The 19,978-nt window shown below is 47.4% G+C and overlaps 1 protein-coding gene across 1 annotated transcript in view; it reads right to left on the bottom strand.

Moving 5' to 3' along the window:
• The window catches only part of RAPGEFL1 (Rap guanine nucleotide exchange factor like 1), a 49,853-nt gene extending 30,197 nt beyond the window's left edge, over positions 1-19,656 (bottom strand). Inside the window, exon 1 of the mRNA XM_033169091.1 lies at positions 18,255-19,656. Coding sequence (XP_033024982.1) covers positions 18,255-18,672 — 418 coding nt within the window. The 5' untranslated portion in view covers positions 18,673-19,656. The remainder of the gene's footprint in view (positions 1-18,254) is intronic.
• Between the last annotated feature and the right edge of the window lie 322 nt (positions 19,657-19,978).

The raw sequence follows: 19,978 nt of genomic DNA, 5'->3' as shown, positions 1-19,978 counted from the left end.
CGACAGTGGAATTTGCTACCAAGGAGTGTGGTGGAGTCTCCTTCTTTGGAGGTCTTTAAGCGGAGGCTTGACAGCCATCTAAGTCAGGAATGCTTTGATGGTGTTTCCTGCTTGGCAGGGGGTTGGACTGGATGGCCCTTGTGGTCTCTTCCAACTCTATGATTCTATGATTCTAAGTAATAAAATGATGACGACGATGGAATAATACATCCCGGTTTTCAGCAGAGAAATGTTGGAGGGTATGCTTTTCTTTCTCTACACCAGGGGTGGAGAACCTCAGGCCCGGGGACCAAATGCAGCCTCTGAGCCTCTCTATCCGATCCTCAGGACACACCTCCTCACTGGCCCAGCTTTGCACCCTCAAGTGCTTCTGCCTGGCTGGAATGTGTCTTCACACTATGATATAATCTCTTGCTTGTCTGGATAGAGAGACTGGTGTAGGTGTGCAGACACCTCTGGCTTGTGCCTGGCTGCTGGAATACAGCCACACAGCACAGCACACAGGTAAGAGTTCCATCTGTTGCTCCACCCATTTTTTGCCTCTGGTCAAGGCCACATGTGGAGGGTTGCCCATGAGGGAATGCGGCCTTCAAGCTGAAAATGTTTCCCCACCACTGCCCTATATATTCCCAGAGAAGAGAAGAAGAGACACCAGTGTAAAACCTTTCTATCCTTTCTGTGTTGTCCTCCGAGTTGTTTTATATGCAAAACATATTCCCTACCATTAAACTATGGGTTGCTGAAAGAAATTAAATAGAAAGAAGAGGTTCCAGTCAGAGACACCTGGGATATTTGCTCTTGTGCATCTTTCTCCCGACAACACCACCTGATTGTGGCTACTGCTTGGGCTAAGCATGTGTTTTAATTTGTCCATATCTCTACCTCCTCTGCACAGCACCACACACACACACACACACACACACGGGAAAGGGAGTAGTGTGAACTTATTGCTTCTTGGTAAATTTAGTATAGCCCTCGTGAGCAATTAAATCCTATTGGATTCACTTCAGTATATTGGGGGCAGGGAAGAGACAGAGAAAGGAGGCCAGCATGTTAATCCCTTGCATCAGCCAGACATCAAAAGACAGCAGGATCTTCAGAGCCAGGCTCCCAAACAAAACTGTCTGACTAGGAGAGAGAGAGAGGGAGAGGGAGAGGGAGAGGGAGAGGAAGTGAATTAGCCACCTTTGTGCTGTGCCTTTGCTAGCGACAGGGTTCTAATCCGAGGCTGACACCCCCTAAATAAACCGTTAAAATGTACACAAGCTTGTATATCAGGAGCAGAATGCCTTAGGGTGGTCTGGATTAATCACTGTGCTAAGTAAGGATGTATTCAGACTAGGAGGTTATTGTGCTAGAATGCCTGGTTCTAATCTCTCATAGTTTCTAACGCTGCATTTACACTGCGGTACCGGTTGCATTATGGAACTGTGCCCCACACACACACACACACACACACACACACACATATATATATATATATATATATACACACACACACACAGTGCCACGTCACCCTAAATTTCACTCAAACCAGGCGTGACATGGCAGCAGGCGTCGTTGGGCATTCCACCACCCTTCATGCACATGAGTGCTTCTGTTCCTCCAGGATTCACCCATGTCAGGAAAGAACTGTACACCAGGATACCGCCCCGAATTTTATCGTCCAAATTTTGTGATCCGTGTAAATGGCAGGAAAATCATAGCAGAAAATCCCCATGGATTTTCCAGGCTAACAGGGTTTGAAATGGATTTTGTTTTTGTTTTTTTTCTGGGAGTGATTAACAAAGAAATAAAGTGCTAAACCTCCACTAGATTTTGCTAGATTTCCAGACATCAAGTAAGGAAACTTCAGAAAAACAAAACGAAATTCTGCCTGAATGCACCCTAAGTCACAAGACAGGGTGCTAGCCTTCTTCCCTGCCATACTGTGGTCTAACTATCTACAGAGTTGACTCACCTTTTGGCCCCATTTGGGGCTCTTCAAAATGTCCAGACATCCAGAATTTCACTAACAGCTCCTCTTCAACAAGTAGCAGCTCCTTAATTTTCTGCTAGTGAAAAATATTGTACTGTTCTAACAGGTGTGCATTTACAGTGGGGAAATGTCATGAGAACATAAGAAGGGCCTGCTGGATCAGGCCAGTGGCCCACCTAGTTCATCATCCTGTTGTCACAGTGGCCAACCAGATGGCTATGGGATGCCCACAAGTAGGAACCGAGCAGGAGAGCACTCTGCCCTTCTGTGATTTCCAGCAACTGGCATTTAGAAGCAGGCATACCAACTCTATGGGGCTGAGGCCTCTACAGCGCCCCCATGTCCACTGGGATGGGGCTAACCCACCTACCCCAATCTTGAAGGGGGCAGAGGAGGCCTGGTGGGATGTTGTCCCAAGCCAACCAGCACAGCCTGCCATGCGAATGTTGCATAGGAAGGAGGCCTGGTCAGCCTCTCACAATGCAACAGTCATCATGCGCAAACGCAATGTGCATGATGTCGTACACACACACACACACACACAAACACACACACAAACACAATATTGGGCACATCAAATCCAGCACCCAGTTAGCTCAGGGAAGATTTTGCAAGCACTGCAGCTATGCACATTGTCAGCGCAAACAGAAGTCTATCATAGAATCATAGAGTTGGAAGAGACCACAAGGGCCATCCAGTCCAACACCCTGCCAAGCAGGAAACACCATCAAAGCATTCCTGACAGATGGCTGTCAAGCCTCTGCTTAAAGACCTCGAAGAAGGAGACTCCACCACACTCCTTGGTAGCAAATTCCACTGGTAGTCTATGTCCACCTGGCCACAAGATAATTGCTTTCTGAACTGGCCATTGATATGTGTTTAAAATGTGTGTGTGGCAATCAGCTGGTGTGCAACTCAGGAGATAATAAAAGGTATTCGTAATAATTTTTATTTCTGCTATTAATATTCCTTCTGCAGCAGAGGTTGTCAGAGGTTACACGCGCGCACGCACACATGTTAAGAAATAGAATATATTAAGTAACACTTTCAGTAGGCTGAGAAACACTACAAAAACGAATTATGGCAATTATGTCACCCATGCTGCTGCTAATTAACTCCTGCCAAGAGAGCTTGAGGACATCTTCTAAAGAGTTGATTCTGTAAGTGATCATAAGGATAGAGATACATGGTGGGGTGGGGGGCGATGCATAGTTACCGCAGTTTAATAAAAAGGAGATATTGTGAACCGACACCCCACAAGGGTCTTTTGGCTGGAGACACAGTCATCACACCACTAAAGGGTGTTTTCAGTTTTGCTCACCAGTGTGGAGAGGGGTCCAGCATATTCCCCAGGAAGGGCGGAAGGTCTCAGGCAAGCGCTGGCCACGGCTAAACACCATTCATTCAGCAGAGCTGATCACAAACTCTGCAATCCAGTGGGCTTGCCAAGCTGGCTCACTGCCTGCTACTGAGCTAAGCCTTAATTAATTGGAAAGGGAGAAACAGTCCATGGAGAGTGACGCTGGGAAAGAGATCCCTGCCTCCACTGCACCAGACAGTATCCCAGAAAGGATGATAAAAGCCTGAGCGAGGCAAGAATCCAGGCCAAACTGGCCAGGGTGCAGATTAGCAACAGAGAAGGGAATGCCCCATCACTGATGCCCACTTCAGCCTAGTCAGCTCCAGCTAAGCACCAATGTAGCAGCCAAACTGACTTGTTGCTGGGAGAGGAATTTGATTCAGTTTTTGCATTTAAAGGCAAATCCACCTGGTTTGCTCTTTCCAAAACTATACACAAACCAAAACACAGCGGTTCTTTGAAAATCTTGCTTCTCCAAATTTTGAGGGGCGTTTATCCAGAAAGGTAACGTGCACAACAATGCATGCATTAGTGAAAATAACATAGAGAAATGGATTGCATATGGGAAAACTGCTTTGCAAAAACGTGCATGTAAGGCCAAAACTACATACAAAAAATTGTATTTCAGCAGAAATTCACACTGCTAATGAGGTTTCACGAGGACTTAAAACAATTTTGCATACTGATGTGGAAATGTGGAGAACTGAACTTGACTTGAAAAAATTAGAAACTAGGAGAAACCAATATTGTCACATTTGCTCATTCTTACTAGTTGCTGGGAAGGAAGAAGTCAGACATGCAGATAGCCAAGTGTATCATCTCCCAAACTGAAAACCAAGGCTTATTTCATTTCTGAATTGTAATTGGAGGCACCCTTCTCTACTGTACCTTCATGAGCTTACTTTCAGAAGGTGAAAAAGTAGTAAGAACAACCAGCCCTTAGAAAAGTCTTCTGTGTGAGTTGGTTGAATGATCTGACCACACATGACAGGCCCAAGAATCCTGCTGTTTGTGGGTGGGGAGTGGGGAGCAAATGCTGTTTGTGTCCCCACCTCCATGTTAGGGTACATACCTGTAATACTGCAGGCCAGCCGAGTTATTTTGGAAACTGAGGCAGAAAAGTCCACAAGGACCTCTCCCTCTCATTGGCAGTAAAAAATAAAATAATTAAGACGTCATTATTGGTATGGTACATTGCTGTCCTTTCATGACACTCAAAACAAGTTGCCTCAATCTGGCCAACAGCAGAGCCGGCCCCATATCTGATGCAGAGATGGGGCAGAATATTAACAACTTACAGCAGAGGATGGCTGGAAATAATTGAGACCAGAGCAGCAAATCATGCAGTGATACAGCAGCAGGTGTGGGTGAGGGTGAGACACAGAGAGAGAGAGAGAAAGAGAGAGAGAGAGATCAAACCTTTCATTTTTCTTGCCTTTTCATGATACAGTAACTGTTATCTTGCAGAACACTGTTTGGGAATAACTCACCTAGTGTTAGGAATATGCTTTTGGAAAGAGACAGCCAGTGCTCTCAAATGGACATGCACTTTCCCCTGTATGAACATACCTAGATGGGATCTTTCTAGTGATAACGAGTTGTCACTTTCCCACTACCGTATTGGCCCGAATATAAGCCGCACCCGAATATAAGCCACACATTTAAAAGTCGGGGGGGAGAGAGAGAGAGAGAAAGACAATAACCAAATATAAGCCGCTCCCTTCCTTGCTTTCTCCCTTCCCAGCCTTGGGAGAGAGGACGGGGGACTACGCGTGGGGCAAGCACCTTCGTCATGCGCCTGGCACTGTTTGCCCCACGCTCCTGGCTGCATACTGGGGGGGGGGGATCAGCACCTCAAATGGGTCTTGTTTCTCCCATAGTTGTATTCTTGGATTCAAGCAGAAATCAAATTCTATGATTTTTTAAAAAATTCTTTGACCATGCTCTGCCCGCTGCCCTTTCCAGCCTGCAACCTTTAGTCTTCTAGGTCACATAACAGCCAACTCTCAACCCTGGCTTTCTTTTCCTAACTAACTCTGAAATGATGGAGGGGCTCCACCCACCTGGCCCAGAGCCTTTGCTTTCTTAATGGCACATTACCTTTCCTTGGTTGTCTTAATAGCCCATCTCCCAGATGATCTCCTGAACACAAGAAGCTGGGTCCATGAATTAGGAGTCTGGCATCCAGTTCAACTCTCCAAGTCTTGATTAAATTCTAACAACTATTGGACCCAGAAATTTAAGGGAGTCTGGCACCCACAAACTCATAACAGTCACCTTCCATGAGCTGGAGGGAAACCAAAATGGTGTGGACGGGGGGAGGGGTGTAACGTTCTCACTCCTGCAGGCCCACTCTGCACGTTTATTTAAATACATTCAATAGCCTGCATATTGTTTTTGCTTCGCTAATATTATCTTTAACCAGAAGAAACCCTTTCCTTTTCGCGTTAAAAACAGCACAGGACAGGCTATTGTAAATTAACAAAGCAAGTGATGTGGGGGGGGGGGAGTGTGAGGCATGAGGACTACAGACTCACACAGTGAGCCACGGTGTGAGAGTCAGGAATGACGCAAGCACACTTGTCCTGATTTCCATCTGTGAAATGATGGAGGAAATTATCGCCCAGAAAAGTTCACCCAGCATCTTCATTTTATTTTCATATTGTGCCCAAGGACATGTGATTTGATCTGATTCCATAAATCAGACTGAAAGAGCCATCTAAGTCTAGCAATCAATGCATACCCAGATCATCGGAGGACCTTCACAAGCATGACAGCATGGTGGGAGACAGCCATTGTCTGTGTTTGCCTCCAGTATATGTTCATCAGAGGAATCTGGGCTCTGAACACAAGAACCAATGTGGTATGGTTGTTAAATACTGGATGAGAAGAGGACACAACCAATTTCAAATCCCCATTTAATCTTGGGGCTCACTGGGTGACTCTAGCTAAATACATTCAAGCACAATTCCCCCCACCCACCCAAAATAATTCTGGGAATGTTAGTGTAAATGCTCCTGCAATCTGCAGCCCAAATGTTTTATTGATCGGGCCCCACTGGTGACTAAGTCCAGAGGTCCTTTGGGCTTCAGCCTGTGACAGAGCTGGGAGCTTTAAATTTTAACCACCAGAGCCAAAACAAGAGATACCACCATACAACCTGTTGCTGGAACCGTCTGTGCAAATGGGCACAATATGACAAAGGAGTACTGTTAATAACACTTAGCATTTTTAAAAGTGCTTTGAAGTGGTCAGCCCTGTAGAGCAGGCCAATATTATTATCCTTAGGCAGCAGATGGGGATGGGATGAGCCAAGAGAAGGAAGGTATTTCTAACTCACAGCTCAGTCTCTTAGCTACTGTGTCACATGGGCTGTACAAAGCAGTGCAATCCAGCGGTGAGTTTTCCCCATGTTTTACAGCATTTCGGAATAATATATTCCCATGACAGATTTCAGGGTTCCAGGTCAGCAGAATCTGACGGTCTGGGATGGTTTATGTGTAAAATCTCAGGCAAGAAGGATGGCCAGTCAGATGAAGCAGGAGGAGCAACGTGAGGTTGGGAAAGTACAGGAAGGGGCGACAGCCCTGGATATCTGCTTTCTTAGTTCAGCAATGCCAGCCCAGTGTGATTAATAAGAAAAAGGACACCAAAATGGCCAGCCAACTCTGGCAGAGAAACTACTCAGAGATTGGAGAGCAAGCCAACAGGCTCCTGACACTGCTCTACAGGGGAGGGATTAGCAGGCAAGAATAAGTGTCATAGTCACCCCCTTCACTGCAAGGAACAGCATGCTGCCAGCTGCCTCCGGGGCACAGAAGCCTAGAGACGAATGCTGAGCATTAGGCAGGGTCCAAGAAGGAGTAGGAAAAGATGGAGACAGACAGACAGCAGTGGCTGGATTAGGGATGGGTGAATCTGTCCGTTTCAGTCTCTCTTGTATTTCTCCATTTTCCCAGTTTTAAATTCAGCTTGGCCCATTTCTGCCTCAGGTTGCAAAAATATTTTTTTTAAGTCTGCATGAAAATTTGTATGCATTTCTGTATGTACTTCAACTAATTACACGTTTTTGCATTTTGCACATTTTTTCATTAGCAGATACATTTTTGTGGACATTTCCCCCTAATATATCCTTGTTTTTTAAATACATTTTGCTGGAGGGGTGTGTGTTGGCGGTGGTTGGAGAACTGCATCACAAAATTCAGGGAGGTGCAAATTTCAGTTTGTGCATTGGTTTGAGAGCTGTGAATTGGGTAGTTTTGCATTAAAACACAAACTGAATTAATTTCTGTCCCATCCATAGACTGGATAGTGGTCAGAGAGCAATTACACACCCACACACCTTTTTTCTTACTCCTGAATCGTTACATGGCCCATAGCTGTCCACCCTCCCTGCTGTTCCCCACTGCTATAATACGGGAATTTCCCGCAAAAAAGGGAAAGGTTGACAGCTATCCATAGCCCCTACAGAGTGCCAGAGGGCTTGCAATCTATGGCTGTGTGCACATTACAATTTACTCTTATACTCCACTGCGCTCCCACTGCTGGTGCATGAAGCCGTGTACACATGACATTTGCCACAATCCATACCAATCATGTAGTTTCTTGAGAAATACTACCATTTGGTGCATTTTCCCCTCAAACCAGCTTCCATCTGATTTGAAAATGCAAGCCACGTTCGCTTGGCTATTAAACAGAGGTGTGTACATCTGAGACAGTCACTGCTTATGTGCAGATGACAGTTCATGTCCGGGTGACCACATCATGAATAAGAGCTCAGGGGTGGAGGCTGCAGGCGTGGAGAAACCAAACAAATAATGCACATGGGGGGAAGACATTCCCTGCCCCCTCTCTGGTGTGTACAGCAACATGCAAATGTGACTTGAAAAACAACAGGGAAGAAACGACCTCACTGCAGTTTAAACCATTAATGTGTGCACAGCCTATATGCAAGTCTGAGTGCAGGGTAGGGAGAGGAGCAGTCACAGACGGTCAAATAAGCAGCAAGCATGAGATCAGGGAGAGTCAAGTGACTGTATAGGTAAAATGTGGATAAAGTGGTTCAGCAAAGCTTCTGCTGGAGAAAAGGATCTCAAGGAAAGACCTCCAAAGGAAGAGAAGGAAACAGCTCAATGAACGGAAAGGCTATCCTGAGGTATAATGAACAGACAGGCTGGGGGAAAGGGGTCAAAGAGAGGAGGTGGATGATGAGTTTGTGGGAGAGCAGGAAGGGGAATAAGGCAGGCATGTTAACAGTCATCCTGCCGGGTGGCACCTAACAACTGAGAATTGCCTCCAGAAACTTCACCAAAGCTGGGCTTTTGTCCACAAACAGACAGGCATGTTTGGACAGGCAAACTAACCTAGATTTTTAGTTACAGGTGGGTAGCCGTGTTGGTCTGCCATAGTCAAAACAAAATAAAATAAAAAATTCTTTCCAGTAGCACCTTAGAGACCAACTAAGTTTGTTCTTGGTAGATTTTTAGGGCCAAGTCACTTGGGCAGGCTTAACAGGCAAGGCTATGTGGTTTCTGATGCTGATGAAGGAAGAGGTACAGGGAGGTCTTAAAAAGGAAAGTGGTGAGGAATGGATGCCCCAAGGCCAATTGTCTCCTATTAAGACCATGGGGGAGGGGGGCAAATCAACTATCTCCATCATGTCCTGCTTCTGAGCATCCCAAGGACATTAGCAGACCAGGGTGCAGTTGGACCAGATGCATCTCTGGCCTGATCTAGCAAAAAGATTGTCACTTGCCTTCTCTAGCTCAAATGGGGGAAGCTGCCACCCTTCTTTCACCAGTGATGTGGGTTGTGAGCCACTGGGAGGGAAAGAAGCGGTGAGGCATGGGAAATCCTCCTGGCTCCAGCAGAGAGGCACAGGCCTGGATGTCAAGCTCAGATCAAAGCGATTCTGGGGATTCTGCTTTGCGGGGAGGGAATCTTGGACAAGTAACGGCAGCGGCAGCGATGGAGGCAGTGTAGTGAGGAGAGGATTAAGGAAATCCTTGGCACAATGGGGAGCCATGCTCTGCGGCTGGGGTGGTCCTGCAATTAGCAAGGATGCGCAACAATAAAGGAAGGGAAAAGCAAGCCTCGTGTTTTTTTCTTTCTTTTCCCAGGCGTGGCAGGCCTGTGCAAACATTTCATCCAGCCCTCAGAAGCCTACAGGCCTTGCCTTTCTTTTTGAGAGGGAGAGAGAAAGGGCATATAATTATATCCTAAGGGGGAACAACATAAAAGGAGGTTGTGTCTCCAGTGGTTGGAGTGGGAAGCTGGGAGCAGGGACGACTGGAGTCTAATAAATTAACAACAAGAGGTCTTGGAGCCAAGAGTTCTGGGTTGCACTCCATACCCTCTGCCAGAGGAGGAGAAGGGGTGCCCACAGCAATGGGTGGGGGAGGAAGGGAAGAAAGGGGAGACTCTCTGTGGTGGGGGAGGGGGGGATACAATTAGGCTTCTGAAAGGAGCCCTTCTGGGGCACAATCCTCTCTGAAAGCCACCAACTGTGACCTGGAAGCCCCAAGTTCCTCCTAATTGAAAATGCATAGGAGGAGCAGACTGTGGTTAGCCAGCAAAGATTGGAAAGGCACTCTGCACAGGCTCAGAGAAATTCTGCTTCCCCCGCCCTCTCCCCCACTGCAATTATGATCACTGTTGCTGGGTGTATCCATTTCTCCCTTGTTCACCATGCCATTTTTTCTCTGAACATGTGCGCCTGATGGTCAGAACTTGCTGATTTTCAGGAATATCAAACAGTACAGACTCCTGTCCTCAGGAGTCTACCGTTTTAGGGTGAATATATGCATTTTGTACTCTACCTTGCAGGTGCTTTAAAACTGAGCATGGGACCCTCAATTCCTTTCATCTAGCTATTCATGGGAGCCAAGTTTGCTTTAAAGGTAAAGGTAAAGGGACCCCTGACCATTAGGTCCAGTCGTGTCCGACTCTGGGGTTGCGGCGCTCATCTCACTCTATAGGCCAAGGGAGCCGCCGTTTGTCCGCAGACAGCTTCCAGGTCATGTGGCCAGCATGACTAAGCCACTTCTGGCAAACCAGAGCAGCGCACGGAAACGCCGTTTACCTTCCCGCCGGAGCGGTCCCTATTTATCTACTTGCACTTTGACGTGCTTTCGAACTGCTAGGTGGGCAGAAGCTGGGACCAAACAACGGGAGCTCACCCCGTGGCAGGGATTCGAACCGCCGACCTTCTGATCAGCAAGCCCTAGACTCTGTGGTTTAACCCACAGTTTGCTTTACTGGAAGTCTATTTTCATCTCCCAGCATTTCCAGTTAAAGGGCCCTGGTTGGGGCTGGGAAAGAAATTATGCCCACTGCCTTGCAAAACTGGGCTAGACAACCCACTAGTCTGAGTCAATGTATAAAGTTGCTTTTTATACCCACGATTACCACCATTTGAGAGCCCTGGGCTAGGGTGGAGGGTTTGCGCTGTTTTCCACAGGATTCAGCCCTGAAGATCAATGCTCTAGTTAATTAACAGCCTCCCCACAAGAAAGAAAGAAAAAGATGTCTTCCCACCCTCCTTTCCATCACAGAGTATTGCAGAATCTCAGATTTTGTTGTAATTATTGCTATTTATAAAAGCAAGTTTCTAGCTCTCATGGTGGCTGAGAAAATGTTTTGAAAACAAGCTTTATCCGCTAAATGCTCAGGGAGAAATCTTCAAATAATTCTGCCTCTTTTCGTGGAAATCGAATCCCTGGCTTTACATACACGCACACTCGAGGGGCATCCATGTGTTAATTTTGAAAGGAGGTGGATATATGCATAGTAAACCGAAGAGTCCTCTCAGCCCCCAAGCTTCAGTCCTCTTTAATTTATACCTGTCTCCACCAAGGCAGGAGGCGGAATGTAGCCAGCAAAACACACACACACACACACTTATATTGCTAGCTTAGGAGCTGCTGTTTGAATTTGAGGGGAACTGACACTGCTTTAAAAACCAATGCTGCCTACCCACTCTCTCAAGCTGTGAATGTGGCATGTCAAGGTCAGGCTGCGGCTGCGAACGACCCAGGAGAAAGCAGTGTCTAAGGCCGAGCTGCTTCTACAGCTCAGGGCAGTTGCTGGATCAACCTGAGTAATAAAAGGCACCATTGGAAGCCAAAGTAGAGGTTTTAGCTCACAGGACAATCCGAGGTCTGGGTGGAAGAGGAACGAAGCAAGTGGCAGAAAGGAGCGAGAATAAGCAACGGAAGGCCAGAAAGGGCCATCATCACCTGTTAAGCATCTCTCTTGTATCTTCTTGTTATTGGATACCAAACCAAGAAACACCAAGACTGGTTTGATGAGAATGACAGTGAGATTGAATGCATGATTGACAAGAAAAGGCAGGCCTTTCAGATCTGGCAAAGAGATAGAAACTGTGCTACTAAAAAAACCACCTATGCCAACGCTAAGGCTGAGGTTCAAAGAAGAACCAGAGAACTAAAAAACACCTGGTGGATAAAAAAAAGCTCAAGAGATTAGCCAACACTCATGATGGGCAGAGTTTCTTTAAAGCCACAAAGACCATCTATGGGCCAATAAATCATGGCATATGCCCCCTATGCTCAGCAGACGGTATCACACGTCTAAAAGATAAAGATAAAGAAGCTATTGCACTGCGCTGGAAAGAACATTCTCTTGCATATATTGCACAGGCATATACGTTTTGAATTTGTCAATGGCAGCATCAAGACAGACACGTGTGAAGGAGCCAGCACGGGTTAACTGCCAGAGAGAGAATTTTCATAGCACTCAATGCCAACTGAAACCAAATACTTTTCGAGGGATGCACTTCACACATTCAGCTGAGACACTGGGCGCTGTGGAACTGCGTGGTGGGTGTGCACAATTCCGCCACAGCACTCCTGCCCTTAAACTGAGGTAGCTCTTGGCTTAGCTAGCATCTTAAGATATTCCCTCATTGTGTCATGAAGCAATGTATCTTTAATAGACTTTTGACTAGTGGCTACCAGAAAGTGAAAAAAGTATATGAGCCGAGAAGCGGTTCCCTCTTTTTTTTTGGCAAAGGGCTAGAAAGAAAGCATTTGGGTGCTAGTCTATTTAGCCAGGGCAGAAAGCAGAAACTTGGATTTTTGCAGGTGGCTGGGTGGGATGTAGTGGCGCTCCCCTGCTCTCACATTCAACTTCTCTCTCTCTCTCTCTCTCTCTCTCTCTCTCTCTCTCTCACACACACACACACACACACACACACACACACACAAGGAAACTCCCCATGTAAAAGCTCTCCTGAAATTGCCCACATCTCTGATACAAGTTGGGAACAGGAAACTATTTCAATATCGCTCCACTCCACCTGATGTGCCTAACTCCACCCGGAGGATAATGCAATACGATCAAAGTCCGCAGCAGCAATTATTCCATATGTAGGAGTCTGAAGTACACAATACAGCTCTCACTTTCACTTCTTGAGTGTGTCATTTTTGTTTTAACCTTTGTACCATCAGGACCCCTGCAGTCCTCTGCTTCAAATACACATAACTCAAGAAAGGAATAATATACAGCTTCCAAAGCTCTCCAATGAGTACTAGGAGGGGCATAAGCCGAGCGCTGCTGCAACCTAAAAAAAAATCCACCAACAGGTAGAAAATGAACACCTGAAAGGGGCCTCTGTTTAATGAGCATCCTTTCCCAGACAGGTCATAGGCCGCTTCTGCATTTTCCTTCTCATACTAGCTAAACTTAGCATTGGAGTGGTGTTAAAGATTAACAGAGAAATTCAGGGAGTTGGGGCCTATGATATCTGTGTTACATACAACACAAGACTTGAAACCAAAGTCCACTCCAAGTCATCTGGCTTGATACAGTTTGTGCCCACCTGATCTTTTATTGTGCCCAAACAGTACCTGAAGGAACTATGCATGTAGCTACCCACTCCAGGAAACTTTGATTTCCACTGCCCCGATGGTCCATTCAGTAGCAGGGGAAGGGGGTTGCGGTGGGGGCGGTGCGCCCTGGGTGTCATCCCTGAGGGGGGAGTGACATTTGGTCGCCCCCTCGGGCAGGGTACACTTGGGAGTCGGGGGCTGGCAGCGCGGCAAATGTCAGCCATCGGCACCTCACTCCAACCCCTGGCTGCAGGGTGCACCCAAGCGGCTATTCTGCACCTAGGAGGGCACCCTCCACGCCCCGCACCCGCTCTGGGCAGCGCAGGCATACGCTCCGCCACTGGGCCCATTTAAACTTCAGTCGACTGCAAGTTTCCGCTTAAGATTTGAAATATTCGCCATCCAGAGGCCAATCTCTAAGAGACCTCAAGCTTGTCTGGAAATTTTGTTTTTTAATATGTAATAATTTTTATTAAGTTTTCAATTGTACCTTTCAAAATAAACATATAATATGTTATAATATCCAGTGACTTCCCTTCTTCTCCTTCCATCGTTCATTTTACATATCATATATTCCTGCATATTTTACTATAGACATTCAAATCAGTTTTCCACTTTTACATCAATCAAATATTATTTACTTTGTTGAATTTATCTAAATGCTGCCAGCGTTTTCAGCTGTATACTCTTATTTCCCATATAATCTATAAATGTTTTCCAGTCTTCTTTAAATATATGTTCTTCTTGTTCTCATATTCTATGTGTTAAATCTGCAAGTTCTGCATATTCTATCAACTAATGTTGCCAGTCCTCTTTAGTTGGGACCTCGGTCACTTTCCATTTTGGGGCTAACAAAACACGGGCCACAGTTGCAGTGGCGGAGGAAGGGGGTGCGGTGGGTGTGGCTCACCCTGGGTGTCATTCCGGAGGGGGGTGACATCGCAGTGCCCCCCCCAGGAACGCTAGCCTCACCCCTGCGGGCACAGCATGTGCGCTGTTCTGGGTACCGGAGCAACTAACTCTCCTCTGTGCAGTTGTTGTGTACGTAAATAAGCTTTTCTGACACCCAGGAATTTCTGTCTGGGTTATTCCCAACAAAAAGGACTGGTTTTGCGGGGAAAGAAATGTTAAACATTTTTTCAATTCATTATAGATCATTTCCCTATATTCCAGTACATTTACCTTTTTACATGTCCACCTTTGCCTGGAAATTTTGTGCCGTCTGACCTGGAAGCTCTGCGTTCTAGTCTCAGGTGTGTAGTCAAATCACACAACCCAAAAGTACTTTGCACATGCCCAGAAAGAATTTGTATATTTATTCTTTTCTTGCCTGCAACAACTGTTCTGAGCTTAAGTACTAGGCATGAAAAATCCAGCCAGAAAATTTATCTCACTGCTAAAATTCATACACTCCTAAATATTTTAAAACAGTGAGTAGAAAGTCTGGCTCTCCACAACAAAAAAGGAGAATTGTTCCCAGTATCCTGGAGGACACTTTCATTAGGGAGCTGGTGTTGTGTGCTATAGTCCAACTACTTCTGTTTACCAAAGGCGGTCCTTATTTCCTACTGCCTTGGAGACACTTCTAAGGGCCTTTAAGCTAAGTATGCTAAAAGCATGAAGTGGGAGATTGAGGCCCCACCTCTTCCAAGTCCTGTGCATGTGTCAGAGACTTTGTGGCAAAGGGACCACAAGTAGCAAACACAAATAATGGCTGGATACCAAGAATGCCTACTCTGCAGCTGAATGTCAAAATTGTTACACAATACACACACACACACAAGTACTGACAATACTTAACTTTTTGTAACCTTACAGAAAAGTAAGGGAGATGGTAGCATTTTAATGCATGGCTCATGTATAGCAGTGTTTTTCAACCACTGTTCCGCGGCACACTAGTGTGCCGCGAAATGTTGCCTGGTGTGCCGTGGGAAAAATTTGAAAAATTACTTTATATATAGTCAATATAGGCACAGAGTTAATTTTTTTAACATTTTCTAATGGTGGTGTGCCTCATGATTTTTTTCATGAAACAAGTGTGCCTTTGCCCAAAAAAGGTTGAAAAACACTGATGTATAGACCTTAAAAAAAGAGCTCTGCACAGTACAAACACATAAAAAAAATTTGTTAACTATTTCTCTTAAATTTTCATCACCAGAGTTTCACATTAGTGAATATAATTCTAGGTTTGATTTTCCAGACACTGAAGGTAAGCCCTACACAGAGAGATAGGCTATTTCTTTTTTAATGCATTCTCATCAAAATTTGTGGTGTGTAACTGGCTATGGCTTGACGTGAACAAACAAATGTACAGGTGCCCAAAGCAAAAAAATGTGGCGGCTTTACTCCTCCTTCAATCCTCCTGCTGCCATGCTACCTAGACTTAACCCATGGTTTAGCACAGCGTTCCACCAGTCTGGGAAGACAAACCATGAACCCAGGTTCAGACTTAATGCAAAACCAAACCATGGCTTAGCTCTGCATAGTGCAGCAGAAATAAGGCCGAGGAAGCAGCAAAAGAGGCCGTGGTTTTTCTCTGAGTGCCCACACGCTTGCTTGTTCACAGTTAGCCTTAGCATTACGTGCAAATTGTGCCAATGTCCCAATGCCACTTCAGATCTCTCTCTCCAATATTCATCACCTGAGGGCTGCAGCATCCAGCAATGACTACAATCCATGTGTGGACGAACCATCATGGATCTAAAGCAATGGAAAGAACTTTGATGTTATTTTGCATCACCTCAAATGCAACGCTTTGCAATGGAGCCAGTTCACATGTTCGGCTGCCAGTGGTGATGTACATGCATGTGTGAACAAGCCTGAGTTCAAATGCCTGCTCAGAAATTGACTCCTTCTCTCAACCTTGTTTCTTCATGTGCAAAACAAGGATAGAACAGCCTTGCAACTCAGATCACAAAGATTACAAGTCCACATTTCAAATTAGTCCTATTATTAGTCATTCAGTGGTCTGAAAGAGATGGGGGGGAAGGCTTCTCTCTCTCTCTCTCATCTCTACAAACACATTCCTTTCTGGTCACTTAGAAGCGTTTCTTACTCACCACAGGTGACTTGTCAAGCAGTTATTTACAAGCCTGCAGTAAAAGTCAACCTCTCTCATGAGGCAGGACAGATGTGAGAATAGTCGCTGTATTGTAATACATTTTGTACTTAAAAAAACAAAAAACTAATTACAGAGAAATTAATCATTGCAAAATATTTAGCAGTTATATAGCACTTTTTGCCAAAGGGTTCAAAACCCGACATACTGTATCCTCATTCACTAACCTTACAACAACACAGCAAAGGAGACAAGAGATTATTGTCCCCATTCCCATAAAAGTGGGGGCTGAAGCTAAGAGTTGCTTGAGGCTAGTCAATGATTCCAGGATTGAACAGACATGGCACTTTCTAGCTGAGAGCTCATCCTCTTAAAACTTCACTAGCTCCAGTACTAAGGTCTGGAGAAGCGACTCACCCCCTTTACCCATTCTTAGATGTCTTTTCTCTTTGACCCCAGACCTTCTTCCCAAAAGCCCTACCATACAACTAACTGTGAGCCGCCCAAAGTGGCTGGGGAAACCCAGCCAGATGGACAGGGTATAAATAATAAAATTGTTGTTGTTGTTGTAACTTTCACTAGAAACTTCACCTTGTGGCAGAAGCTCTTTTGCATCCACTTTCACCTTTAAGCCCCCCAAAGTTTGATCTTGCCACATAGTCTCCACTGAACTCCTCTAGGCAACCCTTCAACATCATAAATCCACCCAACCCCAATCACAAGTACCCCTTACACCAGGGATATGGAGCCTGGAGCCCTTTAGGAGATGTTGAACTCCTCCTCCCATCAACCTCAGCTGGCACAGTCCATGGTCAGGGATGATGGGAGTTGTGGTCCAGCAACATGTTGAGGGCCACAGCCTCTCCACCCCTGCCCCAACACAAACGCTCCATCTGCAGCATTCCTGCCAGCAGAGAGTGCACTCAGCAGTCTGTCTGCTCTTCCTATGTTTGCCGTCATCCCTTAAACAGGTGCAATCACTAGGGTGAAGGAGAGGGAAGCCCCCCCCCCTTAATTTTGTTCTTGCCCTCCCCGCTCCTTCACTGCCCCACCCCTCATAAAAATTCTTCCTCCATGCTGGGCCTATTTCTCCAGATCAAAGATCCCAAATGGAGATGATACCAGATGATTGTGATGGAAAGGTGAGAGAGTCTGACCATTCCAAGACCATATCCTGCTATCTGATTCTGTTTCCTAAAAATGAGGCCCTGCAGACCCTCTCAAACACAGGGTAACAGGAAGGTTCATGCTTGCTTGGAAGTCACACCTGGAAGCTCTGTGCTTAGTTTGGATTCTGGAGAAGCGGGAGGGAGACAGGATTCAGTTACTGAGGAAAGGGCACTTTGCACATGCTCAGAGACACACTTCAGTATTATGCCACATGTTCTGGGACTGATTCACAGAATCATAGAATTTTAGAGTTGGAAGGGACCCTGAGGATCATCTAGTCCAGGGTTGGCAAACTCCCAAGAGACTGCGATCTACTTACAGAGTTAAAAACTGGCAGTGATCTACCCACTTTTGGGGGGTTCAGGTCAAAGTTGTTGAGCTTTTTTGGGGAGTAGGAAGGCCCGTTTTTTAGGCATTCAGATCAAAGCTATTGTTGAGCTTTTTTTAGGGAGAAGGAAAGCCAGAGTTGTTGAGCTTCTTTGGGGGGAGCCAGTGAACTGTTGGACGTGCCTGATGTAGTCCAACCCCCTGCAATGCAAGAATATGCAGCAGTCCTTTACAGGGATCAAACCTACAACCTTGGCGTTACCAGCACCATGCTCTAACCAACTGAGCTATGCAGGCTAGATAAATTGGTTCCAACTTCCAAGGCCCATGTAAAGGCATGTCCATCTGATCCTACCCTTGCCAGTCGACCTGTATTCTGTGCAAAAATGCCAGCCACTGCTGCTGCCTTTGCCTATGACACTATTGGCCCCTGATATTAGAACTGTGAATTTTCCTTTCCTTAGCTTGGCACCTCCCACTCTCTTCCAGAGTCCCAGCCTCATCCCCTACCTGCACCGCAGCCATGCCCATGGGGGGCTGTCGGATCGCCTCCCAGCCTCTCCAGAAGTCTTCCCAGCAGTCGATCGGGGCTCTCAGGTTCTGCCAGCGGTGCCCAGCAGCAGGTGGGTACAGACTCAGGGCTGAGCTGGGTTTCGCCTCCTCCGCCACCGCCTGGGGACAGCTCCTCGGAGGAGAAGGACGTTGGGGAGCGCAGAGAGGAATCGGGGGGCCGCAGCTCCAGCCATCGCCCATCGCCAGCAGTGTCCGTGCCTCCTTCGGGGGGCTCCTCGGGGGGCTCCTTGAGAAATCCGGGCAGCAGGATCTTGGAGACGCTTTGCCTGCGAGGCAGCTGCCCACCAGACCCGGGGCCAGCCCGGGCAGCCAAGTGAGACCCCTGCTTCTTCAGAAATTTCTCCAAAGGCTTCATCCCGCCGACGGCAGTGGGGGCACCCAGGGGCTCAGCTGGGCCCCAGGACGAGGGGTGATCCAATGTGCCCTTTTCAGCTTAGGCCAAAATTGGGGATCAGGGGCGGAGCACTCTGCGTGCCTGCGGCGGGGGTGGAGAAACGTGCGATCAGAGAGTCATGGTTATGCCAGATGTTGGAGGCGGGTGAAGATCTGGCCAAGAAGGTGGCAGGGAGCTGCCTCTTTGGAGAAGGGAAGCGTGTCCGGCGTTGGGGGGGGGGGGGAGCGGGGGCGCTGCTCTGGCCAACCTTACCGAGCGTGGAAAGGCTTTAGGGGGCGGGGTGCGCGGGGTCCTGCTTGACTCTCCCTGCAGGGGGAGTGACCAGAGGCGCCTCCGGTGGCTTCGCGTCCTGACGCCCTCCTGAAGTGGTAGGCGGTGAGAGGCAGACAGGTGGATTGCCGTCTACTCCAGTCTTCTCTTCGACCGCGCCAGAAACGTGGCGAGCGTAAATCCCCTTCGGAGAGAGGGAGGGGGGGAGATTCTTCCCTCCCCACCTCTGCGCCCAGCAAAGCGAAGCGCGTGCCCTCGGCCCCCGCAGGGCTTTCCCGAAGCCGACGAAGCGTCCCGGCTTGCAATCTGAATCTCTCCTGTTCCTCCGCCAGCCCGCAGCCTCTGCCTCGTCTCCTTCGCCTTTGCCACTCCGTGCGCCCTGCACGCGCGCGCCCTATTCGCCAGGCTGCTGCTGCCTATGCAAACGGGATCCTCCTTTATGGATGCTCATGACAGCGGGGGAGGCAGCTACTGGCAGCAGGAGCGGGGGCTGAAGCCTGCCTGCCGGGGAGTTTGCATGGGGGAGGCTCTCTGCTTGACCGCCCCCGCCACCTCCTGCAGGAACCCCCCTCCTCCTTCTTCGTGCCTCCTGGCCTGGAAAGAAGCAGGCGGAGTCGCCAGTCGGCAGGCTTCTCTTGCAAAGCAGCAGCCAGCCAGTCTCTCCCCCTCGCCGCCTCTCCTTCGGAGGGGAGCAAGCCGAGCCCCGCCCCGCCCCGCCTCCTCCGGCCCCTCCCCCGCCTTTGCGCCGGTTCCTCAGCCACTCGCTAATTTTGCCTGCACTTGTTACGCGGGGGCAAGGAAGCCAAAAATCCACACCTTAATCTTGGACTATAACTGGAGGGTGGGGGGAACCCAACTAAAAACAACAAACATGATGGTGAGAAATCAGGCTGGTTGGGCAATGTTGCAAGATTAATCGGGTCTTTATTTGCATCTTGATGCAAAACATTGCCCTCAGCTTGCTTGGAGTGAAAGTCAGATGATTCATTTTGGGTCG

Source organism: Lacerta agilis, chromosome 14, assembly GCF_009819535.1.
Source record: "Lacerta agilis isolate rLacAgi1 chromosome 14, rLacAgi1.pri, whole genome shotgun sequence".
In the NCBI taxonomy this organism is placed as follows: domain Eukaryota; kingdom Metazoa; phylum Chordata; class Lepidosauria; order Squamata; family Lacertidae; genus Lacerta; species Lacerta agilis.
Note: the sequence above shows the minus strand (reverse complement) of the source record. Positions and strands in the feature narration are given on the sequence as shown.